The following is a 15,782-nucleotide window of genomic DNA, read 5'->3' on the forward strand; positions in this document are numbered from 1 at the left end:
TAAAATGAAATATAATTTTTGATTCTACATGAAATTTTCTTGCTGTAAACCTAATCTCTATGGCCTTGAATCTGTACCTCTGAATGAGAGATAAGATATTCCCCTCTTGCTGGGGCATTCTGAGTGAGAAATAAGAGTACAGAGTTCAGTGCTTATAGCACAGTTGTCAGCTAGCTTATGTTAAGATTCACCCACATGACTGGAAGGAACAGCTTGGATCAGCTGAGACCTTTACAGAGAATGCATGTGTAGATACGTCAAAGTCTCCCAACCTACCCTGGCCTTGTGACTGGGTGGGGGTGGATGGTAAGATGGCACCAGGGGAAAGCGGGCAGAAGAAAGCCAATGACAAAGGAGATGGACCCAGGATGGAGAAGATACAGTGGCATGTGTCTAGCTAGCACTTGGAAGGTAGAGGCAGGATGATAAGGAGTTCAAAGCCATACTAGGCAGCTTGATGGTGGTAATAAGACTATGAAGAGGAGGAAGTCTGAGCACAAGAAGTAGTAGAAGGCCAGAGGGGTTATGAAGTCCTTAAGAGCAAGAATGCTAACTTGCTGCATGCAGTACTGGACAGTGGCCTGTTTGGCTCCCATGAACTTGTAAGAAGTCTCCACTTTCAGTGGCAACTCTATTCTCTGCCTGCTCAGGTTCACTGAGAAACTTTGGCCAACCAGTGGACCTAGGCTGACTATCCAGTCCTATGTCGTGTCAGTCACACTACAGCTAAGTATCAAGTAGCACATGCTGGCCTGACACAAGGCCTCCACAGAAAAGGAAAAGATCTTCTTACCAAGCTCCAATCTCGTGTCTGATATTATACACAGATACTGAGAGGTAATCATCTCCCAGACCTCAGACGTTTCATAACCCCTATTATATGGAGCTGTAAAATGAGAATCAGGGAGTCAAGCAATTTCCCCAGAGAGCAGCAAGCATCAGAGGTGACATTCCCTATTAGATCAGTATGCCTCCAGAATGAACAGACGTGAAGAAGACCTAAGGGTCGCCATATAAAAGAACAGTCTCATGAAAAAATGAGTACCTCATCACTCAGGGCTCAGGCACAGGGGCTGGAGATGCTGAGGCCAACTGACACCGGATGCTGAGAGGGAAGTAGACTCTGCCTCACATTAGCCCCCTACCTGCTTCTCCAGCTGTGCCTCCAGCTGGCTGATGAGCTCATCTTTGCTTTGCATGGCTTTCAGCAATTCTTGGTACTTTTGGTGCAAACTGCCTGTGGAGTCCCCATTCTTCAGATTGGACAGTTTTATCTTCTCTTCCATCACACCCACCTGAAAAGCACCAACAAGTCCTCATAAAGTCTCAGATCATTTAAGTAGTGTGTGCAGTGGCCAACACAATATGGAATGGGCTAACCCCTTGATGCTTCAGAATGTGCCTCTAGGCAGAGCCCTTACCCAGGACAATCTGGACCAATTAATGAAGTGACCACTGATGCCTTTATCTGAACAAAAGGAACCGACAAAAGAGAAACTCATCTTGGCTACCCTGAAAAGACCAGCTACATCTTGGGCCACTATCTGTGTGGGATGGGGAGGAGGGGTAATGTTAGGAAGGAGCTGAACAGTTGGGGCAAAGATACTTCTCACAGGACATCTGTGTGTTTCCGCATATTCCTCACCCTCTTAGAGTTAGACAATGTCATGCCATTCATCTAACCAAGGGGCTGTAAGTAGAAACAATACATCGTTTCTGGGCTGAAGTACTTACAGTTATGTTGTTTTGAACAAGATCTTTCTATGTAGCCCTGAATGATTTGAACTAGCTGTAATGGCCCCAAGTATTTGAAATCTAGTACATGGGTACCCAGCAAATTCTCTCCAATGGTAACCAAGAAGGTTGTGTGTTCCAGGCAGGAGTGTTCAAACACTGACATTGTAACATGACAGTGTCACCTACAAATTTGTTGTGCTATCCTGGGATGCATGCAGACCCTATAGGTTTTACGTGTCTGGGTAAAAGATAATGGAACCTCTTTCAGCCTGGATTCCTGAATCGCAGTGGAAGTTGATTCCATGGTTAATTCTACTGGAAGTGTACCAGGAATGAGGACTAAACATAAAACACAGCCTGCAGATTCAATTTGTTCCTGCAGCACAGCACAGCCAACTTGGACTAATACACCATTTACTACACCAAACCTACCCAAAGATTCCTTCATTGCACAGCTCCTTGTGCCTTAATGTGTTCAGGCTGCAGGTTCTTCCTGAAGAGTGTGCCCATGTGATGGGAAGATCATCTCCCTAGCACTCTCCCACCACACCCCAGGCCCAGTTACCTGAGTCTCTGCATTCTCAGCTCTCTGCTCAGCCTCCAGCAGCCTCTGCTCCAGCTCCTGCATCTGTTCAGTCAGAGAGGGAGGAAGAGAGATATTAGTACCAAGTACACAGACACCACTGAAGGTCAGACTTCAACTGCCTATCTAAACGACTCCCAGATATTAGGGTAAAGATTGTCATGGCAATTCTCAGCTCACCTCCCCACCCTAAACTTATATAGCAGAGGAAGTATCACTGCTGTTGTCATCACCACAAGATAAAAAGCCCCTTGTATAGTATGGCAGGTCACTGTTTTCTTCCTGAACACCACTGCCCCAACCCTACCTTAGTCTCTTCTCTCTGGTGACTCTTTCCGCTCTACACTGGTGATGGGTAGGGCCATACTGCTGTCTGCCCGTGTACCCAGCATGGAGCATGCACCTATACACGCCCACCTTCTGCCACTGGTAAGGGAATGCTCCTTCTACCCGAAGTATCTTACCAGCTGGAGGATCATGGCATTCAGAGACAGAATTGGCAGGGAATGAGCCAGCTAGTCCAGTGGTGGCAGCAAGATGAGGGCAAGAGTCAACTCTTAAAAGTTGTTCTCTGACTGCCATACATGTACACACACACAAAATAATAAAATGAAGTTTTAAAATTCTATCTTGTACAGAGAACAGCAGTGTACACTTGCAAATATAGCCCTGAGAGATGGAGACAGAAAGATTAAAAAAAAAAAAAAAAAACACAAAATGAGCACATAGAAAATTCTTGACAGCTTGGTCCATACAAAACCATGTCCTAATACACAAGTAAGTAAATAAGTAGATATATAAATAAATAAATAAATAAACAAACAAACAATAAATAAAGGACAAACCAAATCAACCAACCAAACAACAACATATATACTGGCCCAGCCAGATAGCTCAGCAGATGAAGGACACTTGCTGTGCCTGGTCATCTGAGTTCAGTCTCAGAACCCATGAAGGTAGGAGGAGAGAGCTGGCTCCACAAAGTTGACCTTTACCCTCCACACATATCATGACATGTGTGCCTACACAAACACAAACGCATGCACATTAAAAAAATTATTTAAAATTAATTAAAAAAAAACCCTACCTACCTACCTACTTTTCGGGCTGGAGGTAAAGCCCTTGCCTAGCATGTGCAAGGCCCTGGAAGCACACAGGTCAGGGAGAGTCTATCTCCCTGCCAGGAGAGGCATACTATTTAGGTACAAGGACTTTTTGTTTTGTTTTGTTTTGTTTTGTTTGAGACAGGGTCTCTCTACATAAACCTGGCTGTCCTAGAACTCTTTGTAGAGTAGGTTGACCTCAAACTTAGAAAAAGATTTGGCTGCGTCTGTCTTCTGAGTGCTGGGGTTAAAGGCGTGCACTGCTACACCTGGCTAATTCTGGAATCTTATTCATGGGCTCATCAGGGACCAGATCTAAGCTGCAGCCTAAGAACTGGTCATGGCCTTCAGGGCAATTCGTCTGCAGTTCCACAAGCTCCTAGCTTAGCAAGTGGAGTACAGGTTCTCCCTCAGCTGACACGCCGCTATGCACTGCAGAAACCACTTACACAAAGACAAATGTTTATGACTGACTCTCATGTCAAGGGTCCCGTGCCTTCCCTGAGATAGTGCCAGCTGCTTCCCGTCCCTCCTCCCCAGGGCAACACACCTACATTATTCATTCAATTGAAGCAGACCTCATACTTGTCCTCTTGGCGGCCGGACAGAATCAGTGTACTCTACTTTCCAAGCTCCAGCCCTCACCTCACTGTTCACTGAGGATTTGACCTCTCCAGAAATTCAACCTTTTCTCCGTTGGCCTAGACCCTGGCTTGATATTTACCATACAGCAAGCAAGTCCCTATGTCTTTTCATGGGCACATCTCAGCTACAATTCTACTTTCCTTGAACAAAGATGTGAAGGGAAGAGAAGGAGCTGGGCTAGTGTGGGACAGGGAAAGTCACAACAGAGCCTAAAGTCACGTTTGAGGACCTGAGGGGTTTTTTCCTGAGGCTGTCCTTCCCTTGTCTGTTTGTTCATCTTTTCTAGAATCAAGAAGACACAGCTACTTTCTGTATCCACTGCATCTGAGGAGGATTTGTCAGAATGTTCTCCCAAAGGTCCAAGTAAAACTCACGGGTCTCCTATGTGAAAAGGGCCGAGGGTTCATGCACTTCCTCCTCTTCACACCCTCTACTGAACTAAATCATCATGACCAAACCCCTCAACTCAAGCTAAGAGAGAGGCTGGATATGCCACTCAGGCATCAGTTAGAACCTTGAGAACTTTCTCAAACCAGCAGAAATCCTAGGCTCTAGGCCAGTCCTGGGGTTCCCTGACCTTCAGGCAGTTTCACATAGCACAGAGCAATACTAAAGTCATAGAAGTGGCAGTCCCGCCCATAAAGTTCTAGTAGGTGGCTGGAGAGAAAGGCCAGATGATAGCTAGTGGTACTGACCAACTCCACATTAAATAATTCTCCCTTCAGTACTGGGCAGGATAAATCTCTGCAACTCTGAAACCTGGAATCAAGACACTGAGGCCAGGAGCTGCACAGAAGTGTAAGCCTCACCATGTCATGGCTGTTGGACAGAAATGAAGAGCTTCCTGCTGCCCTGGTCCTTCTAATAGAGTTCCTGTTTGCTTTGGCTAACCAGTGTTGAGGGTTTTGCTTTACTGAAAGAATCTATCCAATGCAAAGACCTGGGGTATTTTTAGATTACAATGAAATATTAAACGGGACAGTCTTGGTCCCTCCACAGGTTTCCCAGATGGTTAAGCTGTAGTCTTCATCCTCATGTCTACTCTGTGGCTCAGAAGCCACAGGCTTTCCATGGGAAATGATAACTCACATTTATGAACTTCCACAACTGTCTGACACTTTCTAACTTTGTCCCATGGAGACAGAGCATTTTTCACTTGGGGCAAGAGCAGCCAACAATGGTTAGACCCACAAGAAACCATAAGGTCATCCGGAGCCAGGCACCTCCTGTCAGCCATGGGCAAGCAGCTTCGCCCCACAGCTGCCAATGATCCTCTGTTGCCAATCCTCCCTGTCATTATTTTTCTGGACACTTGGCACTCAAGAGAAATTTGCATTCACTTCTATGCCTCTTTTGGGGGAAGGAGTTACTAAAACTAGTTTCTGAACATTGAAACATCTAGAACTTCAGGGTTCCCCCCCCCTTTCTTTAAAGATTTATTTGTGTGTGTGTGTGTGTGTGTGTGTGTGTGTGCTAAAATATGTATGTGTACCACATGAGTGCCTGGTGCCTGTGGAAGTTATAAGAGAGTGTCAGATCCCCTGGAACTGGATTTACAGACAGTTACAAGCTGCCAGAAATGTATACTGGGAACTGAATTCAGGTCCTCTGCTAGAGCAGCAAGTGCTCTTAACTCTGACGTCATCTCCCCAGTCCTCCCTTTTTAAAAAGGACTTTTGAGGGGGTGGAGATATGGCTCAGCAGTAAAGACCATTTGCTGTTCTTGCAGAGGACTTGAGTTTGATTCCCAGCACCCACACAGTGGTTCACAATTGTCAGCAACACCAGTTCCAGGGGATCCAATTCCCACTTCTAACTTCTGAAGGCACATACATACATGTAGGCAAAACACCCACACACATAAAAATAAACTTCAAAAGAACTTTTATTTTGGTTTAGTTTGTGAGATGGGGAGTCCACCTATATAGCCCAGACTGTCCTCAAGCTCACAATCCTCCTGCCTCAGCCTCCTGAGTGCTGAGAGTAAAGGTGTGCACCACCATACTCAGAAGCTTTTTAAGGAGAAAAGTATGAAGCCTATCCATGTATCTTCTATTGTACTCATCAATTACCAACACTGGCCTTGGATGTAGAGAAATTTTAAATGCTCCTGCTTTTTTGTAAACAGATTTTCTCTATTGCCGCTGGAGTGCTCACAGTGTAGTCAAGCTGACCCGTCACTTTTTAAGTTTCAGCTCCCCTTTTTCCCGAATACTCCCTCATGAGCAGCAGCAGACGTGTCTTCTCCATGCGCCCTGTAAGAGGCACACCTGGAGCTGTGAAATCTGGCTCTGTGGGTAGGCCACCCTTCATCTGGGCTCTATTCCTCCTCCCCAGGGTTCCCTAAGACCATGTCCTCAGCTATCCTTTTGGTGTGTGGGTCTGTAGTGGCGTGCCAGCCAAGGAGGTGTCAGGTTTATGCAGCTGTCAAGGATCTACTTTCACCAGCTGCATTTAAGATTTATAAGCTCCCTAGAACTTGGCTGTAGCAACCTGATGAAAAGCACTTGGCACCAATCTGGTATTCAACTCCCCATGTCCACAGCAACTTGGGACACGTGGCAACACCGTGAAATACCAGCTCCATGGCAGCAGGAGCAGCAGGAAGTCTCCTACACCCAATCACAGTACTACCATGCCAAAGGGTTACCTGAGCTGAGAACTTCGTCATCCTGCATCTCAACTGTCCCTTTGAAAAGGGAGCTCAGGCCAGGTGTGGTGGTGCCTGCCTATAATCCCAGCACTTGGGAAGTGGTGGCAGAAGAATCTGGACTTCAAGGTCATCCTTGGGTACTTAGATGTTTAAAACCAGCCTGGGCTCTGTGAGACTGTCAACGCCCCCACTGCCCCCCACCCCAAAGCTGGGGGCATAACTCAAGAGGATAACGCACTGCTTACCACAAACGAAGCCATAGGCTCGATTCCCAGCATCCCAGAAGTGGGTGTCCAACATTCTTACTACTACTCTTTACCCACTGGACAAAATAGCAGAGGGAAAAGCCAAGGGTTTGGAGCCTAGCTGATGCCTCAGTGTGGCTTTAGAACAATGCATCAGTTTCTGGAGTACAGACGTTACAGGTGGATGCCAGCACTGAGCTAGAACACTTCTCACTTTTCATAGATCAATACTATAATATGTATTCCTTGTATGTCACCTGTGACTAATAGACTTACTTCTACCATTGCATCTTGTCCCTTCTGTAGGTCCTTTTCCCTTGTGTTTTTTGTTTGTTTGTTTGGGTATTTTTTGTTGTTGTTGTTGGTGGTTTTTTTTTTTTTTTTTTTTTTTTTTTGAGACAAGGTCTCATGTAGCCCAACCTTTGACCTGATCTTTCTGCTTCTACCACCCAGGTGCTGGGATTACAGGCATGCACTACCATACCTGGATCATACTCCCCTCTTCTATACTTCCTTTCCTGTTTGCAGTCTGTATTCAATAGACTTTCCTTAATTCCATTTCCTCACTGCAGTGATCTGAAAGTTAATGTATAACCTAGTTTTATTCATTATCACTTTTATTCATTCTGGACTCAGAGACAGCCGACTACTGAGGGGGTAACTTAGTGGCAGAGAGCTTGCCTAGCATACATGAGGTCCAGGGTTCTATCTCTAGTACCACAAAATGAGGAGAGAGGGGAACAGCTGGTTGTTGCATTATGGGTTCTCTCCTCTAGAAAATAAAACACACAACTACTTTTAGCTGAGCACATGAAGACATTTCCAAGCCTTCTTTGATGCTGAGTGTAACCACGTGTCTACGATATGGCCAGTGGGATCTGGGAAGAAGAACACATGTACCCTCTGAATCATACACTTAAAAGGAAAGAGTGGAACAATGAGCACCAGAATGAACCATCTTTAAGCTCAGGGCTAGACTGCTTCTGTCTGGGAAGTTACACATGACAGACACAAGCACCTGTCTGGTCTAAGCCGTTGTGTTGGTTCTTTTTTACAGCAGCCACACTCTTAAGTAGCTAAAACAGAAGACAGTGGTATTTAAGTGTTTTATCCTGTGCTCATTTCTTCTGCTTTCTGAATCTGGGGCTTCACCTCTCTTGTCAAGTTTGGAATGTTTTTAGGCATTATCTTCTCGAATGATTCTGTCCTTCATGCTCTCTTCCATGGCCGTGACAGAGTGTAATTTGGAATATACAGTCTTGTGGTCCTAGCAGTCACATCTTGCTGCATCTTTATTTCTCTGTGTGATCTTCTTAGAAGTTTTTTCTGGTATTCTCTGCCTGTTCCTATCTTCTGGGCAGAGTCCCTGCCTTCCATGCATAAGGCCCTGGGTTTGATCCCTAGTAACAGACACACAGACTAGCTTACAGTGCCAACCTGATGTTTAACCAACCCACTGGAAAACTAATTTAATATAAACACTTTTCTCAAAGGTCTAGCTGGCTTTCAGGTCTGCTTGGTCCTCTTGGATACTGTGTTGTTCAATTTCTTTATTCTGTTATCAGTGGTTTTTAATGAATTTACAGTCTTTTGCCCATGGGTCTATCATTAGAAGTACAATTATGTCTTGTGCATGTGAATTCCTACTAACTATAGATTCTCCCCACCCCCAGGCACTAGTCATTTTGGGTAACACTTTCATCATCAGTAAGGCTCATGTTGATTCCTGGGACTCCTGAGCGACCTGGATTGAAGTCTTGTTCCTCCTCCAAAGAGACTGAGTCTGTTCCTACCAGTTTCTCCCGTGTCACCCCTGACCCAGAACTCAGGTTCTTAATAACACAGCTATATAAGTCCAACAGTAAACCATTGTTATTCCCAGAGCCTTAAGTCTGAGAAACTCTGGCCATCTCGTGGTGCTTCTGGGTGATTTCCTTACCATCATCTACCTTGTTATTATAACTAGTCCAGATTACACAAGAGACTCCGTTTTTAGCTCCAGGCAGTCAAATCTCATCTGACTCCACAGATGTGAAAACTCAAACCTAGAACCTATATGACCAAGGGGAGGCTGGCCACTGCCCCCATCTCACACAGGTGCTAAAGCTGAGCATCCTGTTTGTCCCTCCTTATTTTACTCCCCGGGAGGCCTCTTGCTTTTTTCAGTGTTTATCTCACACTTAGAAGTACATGCTTCCTTCTTCACTCATGGTGTTCTTCCTTTGTTTTGTTTTATCGGAGGCTGTTTTGGTGTCTATCCCTCCTGAGACGTGTTTCAGCCCACTTGGCTGAGTATTTCCCCTTATCTTTTCTTCCTCTCCCCCAATACCAGGGCCTAAACTCTATAGTGGCAAAACCATCTTCTTGGAGCCTGTTAACCACAGATTACTAACAGACTTAGAACAAGAGGACTAGAGTGACCCAGAACAGATACTCTAAGCAAGCAGCCCCCAGATGATTCTGGAAAAGTGGTTTGGACCACACCATCTTTAGACCTACTGCCCTCTCCCTTGGGTGCCTGAAGTCTTATATCCCACTGGCAGTACCTGACTGGCACCCACAAGAACCCTATGCTGTCTGAATTAAGAAAGCAATGCCAATAGACCCAAGGTTCAAGAACTCAAGTCCAATCTAGCCCAAGGTCACAGCTCAGCCATGAGAATGCCAAAGTGACACCACTGACTGACCTTCCCAAACTTCAGTATGCAGGGCTATCAGAAGGGCAGGTCACATGTTCCATTCTTTCCAGCTATACTAACCAAGGCTTGGACCTTACTTAAAAGGGTGAGCTGAACTTTACCTTTGTTCTAAGGGTTAGCTAAGTACACTGATACTGTAATCAGAACCGCCAAGGAACAGTTAGTTGAGTCACTCAACTGTCATGTTTCCACACAAATACATTTTTACTGCAGGCTTCCACTCTCTAAAGAGGTTGTACCTCGGAAAGCCAGCCACTTGAATGTGCCTTCCCAGAGCAATGTGACAAGAGGTGAGTTTTGCAGACCAGCCTACCTAAGCTTATACAGACAACACCTGTTGGCATTACTCAGCGTCCTCACGCTTATATAAGCCATCAGATACCAGTCTCAAAATAACTAAGAGGTATACATCATGTCCAGGCTTGAGAGGTGGAAGTTCATAGAGCCAGGCAGCTAGGAGCCATGCAGGGAGGGCTAACTTCAAAGCTTGTTTGCTGTCCCCAGAAAGTCAGGCACTTGCTGAGGCCCATCTGTTTTTGGGGATGGGCAGGAGGTTGGAGATTTCCACTGTTCTAAGAAAATCATCAAGCCCACAAAGACCATGAAACTAATGTTAACAGCTGTAGTAATAAATAGTAAAAGAAATATGGTGAAGATGAGCCACGAGGGACTCAAAGTGACAGAGGACCAAGATGACTGCATCATTTTTTAAATTTTTAATTGTTTCTGACAGGGTCTCACTAGGTAGCCCAGGTGGGCCTCATATTCCTTAGAAGCTGGGAGTGGCCTTGAACTCACAGAGCTCTGTCTGCCTCTGCCTCCGTTAATCAGCACAGCTGATTAAAGCTGCACTACAGCATACCCAGCTAGACTGTATCCTTCTTTAGTGTGTGGCACCAGAGGTGGCTGAGCCAGGAGAAAAGCTTAGTGAATTAAAAAAAAAAAAAGCTACCTTGGGTTTTCAGTTTTCATTTTTTACAGCAAAGTCTCAGTGGGGGTTCACTTTCTCCAACACACCCTCTCAACTCTGACCCTGACAATGGCTACTGGACCCAGCCCCGGTGTCAGGGCGTGAGGGAACTTCCTGCTCTCCAGGGACTCACCTTGTCAGCTAGCAGCTCCCTTATCTTGCTGGCCTGAAGGCGGAAGCGGAAAAGCTGTGTCTCCAGGGAAAGACAGCGCTTCTGCCAGTCTATGCTGGCCACCTCCACCTTGACTTCTGCCATGATGGGATCCAAATACTCCCGGGAGCACACTGAGAAAGGGAAGGTGAGAGAGTGAGGAGGAGGAGACCGAAGGGCAGAGAAATCAGGGCGGGGAAAAGAGGAGGCTCCAGCTCTTAGCCCAGGCTGTCCTGCAGGACCAGGCGGCTGAGCAACTTCAGGACAAACCTGGACACCATAGGAACCTGGTTCCTTCCTCTTTTAGTGACAGTGTGAATATATTTCAGTGAGTGGTCCTAAATCCTCTTTAGTTCGAACACAAAGCATGTAATTCTCTTAATTAGCATACAAAGCGTTAGGTTTTACTGTGGCATTCTCAAAAATCGTTTTTGTCAGATTCTCCTCCAACCTGCTGCCCCCACTTGGAGCCATAGGCACCTTCGTCACTTTCATGTCACCTGCATTCTATTGCCCACCCCACCTTCCTCAACACCTTTCTTCCCTCTCTTGTTTCCTTTCTAGTTTCACAACAGTTGCTGGGACTCCTTCCCTGGGGAGATGTAAAAAACACCAGCTCCCTCCTTATGGGGGAAGGAAGATAATTCCACCAAAGTTCAACTTGGAAAACCAATGAATTCATCAGGCTTACACAGAGCATGAGAAAAAGGGGGACTTACAGGAATGTGGGCGCCCACACAGCGTCTCACCCCAGCATGGACTTCCCCATAGCTGTATAGATGGCTTCTCCTCACTCCAGTTAACATTCCAGGCTATATACTCTAGCACCACAAGGCCATGTGAAATGAGGGCATAATTACATACAACTGGCCTGGAGGTGAGAAGAGAGCTTCAGGAATCTCAGGGGAGGGCCCAATGACCCTCCCCAGCCCCTCCTTCTATGCGGGAATTCAACAGTCAACAAGCCCATCTGGGGGGGGGGGTCACTTGCTAACAGTCACAGCTGTTGTGATGAAATGATGGGCTATTAAACTTGGATGATAGTGTTCTACGATAACAGCCTATACCCACACTTGCTCAAAACCTACATACACACACACACACACACTCTGAAAGCTAAGATCCACATGTGAGATAGAAGACAGTCTTTCTGAGTCTAGGTCACCTTGCTTAATATAATAATATCCAGATCTATGAATGTTTCTATAAATTTCATAATTACATTTTTATTTATAGCTGAACAAAACTCCATTTGGCATATGCCACATTTTCATTATCCACTCATCTGTTGAACATTTAGGCTCTGTATTATGAACGGTACAAGGAGAAACATGGATGAGCAAGTATCTCTGTGGTAGGATATGAAGTCTTTTGGGAATGTGCCCAGGAGTAATATAGCTGGGTCATTTAGATGTTCTATTTTTAATTTTTATTACATTTAAAAAATAACCTGACTGTAATTTATGGTGTTCATGTGCTTGAGGGTGTGCAGCCATGCACCGGGCGATGATGTACCTACCAGGGGCCACACCCTCAAAGGAAACTGTTCATAGCTCCTCAGTTAGGGGTGAGGTCCATGAACTCCTTCTGTGTTTTTAGTTTCTTGAGAAACTTCCACGGTGATTTCTCTATTGCATTAGTTTACATTTGCATTCCTACTAGTAGTGACTAATGGTCCCTCTTTCCCCACATCCTTTAGCATTTGCTGTCATCTGTTTTCTTGGTGATAATTATTCCAACTTGGGGCAAGAAGTGAAACATAGGGCTCCCTTGTTTTTCATTTAATTATCTACTCAACTGCCATATTGTCAGATACCATTCTAGGCTCTACTGTTGAGAAAGTAAAGTCCCTTCCTCCTTTGAAGTTTTCCACCTTATGCACGGTTGACATGTGGATAAATAGGTGCAGGGAAAGGGGTTGAGGACAGGGCAGAGGCATTGGTGTTTAGGGAAACCTTAAAGCAGAAAAACAGATTCATCCAAGGTCACACAGCTACTTGAAGGCAGAGCTCTGGTTCCTACTTTAGTTCCGATTCTCTATCTCTGTGGATGTTAGGTGGGCTGACAGTGGACTGGAAATATGCTGTGCGTTTCTTTGACACTTTTCTGGTTAGCTGTGGTCTTGCCAACTGTCATCAGTTCATCCTGAGTGGAAACAAACACTTGCTTTCTCATCCCCTTCAAGTCATAAGACGCAAGCCAGAAGACTTTTAGATGTTTTGTGCTAGCCTCTGGTGAAAGCCACCTTTCACAACCCCAGCCAGCAGGGGAATTTACCCAGATGCCTCCTACCTGTAGTTTAGACAAGAAAAACTGGGTCAAGGGTGAGGAAAGAAGCAGGCATGAGTGTACCTGAGCCTGGGGACAGAGGCACAGGGTAAACAGGAGAGGAAAGTTGGAAGGTTCCATCGGCATCAGGACTTGTAATCTCCTAAGTCACTGTTGGTATTCTCAGCAACAAGCCATAAATAAGGCCTGGCCCAAACCATGATATGTGGTCACCTGACCATCAAATCATTTGAAGAAATGACTGTAATAGTTCTAGGTTGATAGTATTCTTTAACATCACCTGGTATGTGTTATATAGGATTTTCAGAGAAAATGATAAAATACCCTGTGGCAACAGAGTGTGGTAAAAACACATGTCAAGTAAGATTTGTCAAAATAGTGCTAATTTGAGACTGGAGAGATGGCTCAGCAGTTAAGAACACTGGTTGCTCTTCCAGAGGATCCTGATTTAATTCCCAGCAACCACATGGTGACTCCTAACTATATGGAACTCCAGTTCCAGGAGATCCAACTCCTTCTGGCCTCTGCTGACCTGAGCTTGGAGACAGAGGTACAAGGTTAGCGAGTAGGATGGTAGACACACATATGGTATAAACAAAGATGCAGGCAAAACACCCATACACACAAAAGTTAAAAAAAAAATAGTGACAAATGTGACCTGAACAAGGATCACACATATGTGTGCACACGTAAAAACTACTAAAGAGGCCATAAATTTGAAAGGGATTATGGGAGGATACATGGGAGAGTTTGGAGGGAATAAAGGCAAAAGGGAAATGAAATATAATTATAATCTCAAAATATTTTTTAAATTATTTAAAAAACACTAACAAGTGTGTGTATAAGTGTGTTTGTTGCTGTGGATTAAATCTAGGGATTCGTGTGTGCTAAGTGCCCTCCACACCTCTCAGCTATACCCTAGCCTTAACTGCTGGATGGTTTGGGAAGCTGGGTGGCCAGTCTGTGAAGTCTGTTACACTGGTCTTCTACTTATGCTTTGAAATCTCTATAATAAAATGTGTTGCTGTTTTTTTTAAAAATGTATTTATTATATATACAGTGTTCTGCCTGAAGGCCAAAAAAGGGACCCGGACCTCATTATGGATAGTTGTGGGCCACCATGTGGTTGCTAGGAATTAAACTCAGGATCTCTGGAAGGGTACCCAGTGCTCTTAACTTCTGAGCCATCTCTCCAACCCCAAATGTGTTATGTTTTGAAATCCTCTTCTCTGATTCCTCAGGAGCCACATGGTCTCTAAAAACCCAGTTACTTTCTGATCTGTTGCCAGATAGTAAGACCACCTGGGAGCAATAGTGAGCCGCTAGCATGGTTAATCACCAAAATTGTTTTCCCCTTCACAGCTGACTTTAATTAGTTGGTTTCTCCCACTATGTTTTTTGTTTGTTTGTTTGTTGTTTTGTTTTGTTTCTGAGATGCAGTTTCTCTGAGTAGCTCTGGCTGACCTGGAACTCACAGAGATCTGCCTGCCTCTGCCTTCAATAGGCCTTTCCCATTAGGCTTTACAAATAGCTATGACTTCTTGAGTCCTTATTTTATGGCAGGAACATGCAGTCTCTTTAACCCTCAGGTCAACCTACAAGTGGCAGGAAGGCACTACTGTCCCCACACTGAAGGTCACTTGGAACAGAGTCGGAGTAACTTCTACAGACAGTCCCATAGCTGGTCAACAGCAGGACTGCCTGGGGCTCATTCACCACCACCACCACCACCACCCCCAAAAAAGAATCAGACACTAAGGAAAACCTAGAGCCCAGATTTTCCAAGGCACCTGAAACCCTCACAAGCTCAGACACTGGCCATGTGAGGAGACCTGGAGAGAAGGGCAGAACAATCACACCACTGAGAGAGGTCTAGTGTCTGATTCTTTTGGCTCTGGGAGCCTCTGAACACTGGACATATGACCTAAGCCCAGAAGTGTCATCCTAGACAATAGGGACATTGTGACCTCCCAGCCATTCCCACTTCAAAAGACTGGGACCAACTGGAACAGGCAGGAAGACAAAAGACAAAAACAAAACATGACCTTATCTGAGCTAAGATCCCTGCTGTGAAGACAAACAGCCTAGGAGGGCTGGAAGAAGTTGGGAGAAGCTGGGGAAGGCTGGGAGAAGCTGGGAGGCTTCATGCTTGAATCGCCTTGTCTTTTAGGGAAATTTTGTTTTTCATCCTATAAACAGGAAAAGTGGCAGATCTGAGACCAGGACTTGGGAAGTCTTGCTCTCTAATCAGGGCTAAGAACTAAAGCACCCAAGAAGACCCAGGGGTTTGGGGCAGGACTCAGGACATTTGGTGACCTGAATTGGATTTAAATACTTAAGTGCTTTTGATTGTCCCCAACTGCTGCAGAGATTCTGTGGGGACCGGGGAATGCCAGATTATCAGTTTCCTAGAATTTTGGAAATGTTTCTAGCCTCCACCTGGCCCTCATACTCCAGGAGTGCTTTCTCCATTCAGGCAGCTTTATGACTTCATACTAGTGGACTATCAAGTGATCTGGTAAATCCTTTTCACTACCTTAGAGATACTGACAAGTCCTCAGAAGGCTGGGCTCATGCTAGGCTTGCCTTGGCATGTGAGGGGATTTAACGGTTTGGAATCAGACCTAGAGTAAGGTATCTATTGCCAAGTCAAAGACCCAGGAGCTCCAGGCTAAAGTAGGTGGTAGGACCAACAGCTATAAAACAA

General features: G+C 45.2%; 1 protein-coding gene across 2 annotated transcripts in view; it reads right to left on the reverse strand.

The window, feature by feature from the left end:
- Plekhh1 (pleckstrin homology, MyTH4 and FERM domain containing H1) overlaps positions 1-15,782 on the reverse strand; it is a 47,855-nt gene that overhangs the window by 27,757 nt on the left and 4,316 nt on the right. For both annotated transcript variants that reach the window (XM_027418367.2, XM_027418366.2), the window contains exons 2-4: positions 10,769-10,920; positions 2,303-2,365; positions 1,146-1,295 (exon numbers count right to left, since the gene is read on the reverse strand). In XM_027418367.2, coding sequence (XP_027274168.1) covers positions 1,146-1,295; positions 2,303-2,365; positions 10,769-10,891 — 336 coding nt within the window. In that variant the 5' untranslated portion in view covers positions 10,892-10,920. The remainder of the gene's footprint in view (positions 1-1,145; positions 1,296-2,302; positions 2,366-10,768; positions 10,921-15,782) is intronic.

Source organism: Cricetulus griseus, chromosome 5 (genome assembly GCF_003668045.3).
Source record: "Cricetulus griseus strain 17A/GY chromosome 5, alternate assembly CriGri-PICRH-1.0, whole genome shotgun sequence".
Lineage (NCBI taxonomy): Eukaryota > Metazoa > Chordata > Mammalia > Rodentia > Cricetidae > Cricetulus > Cricetulus griseus.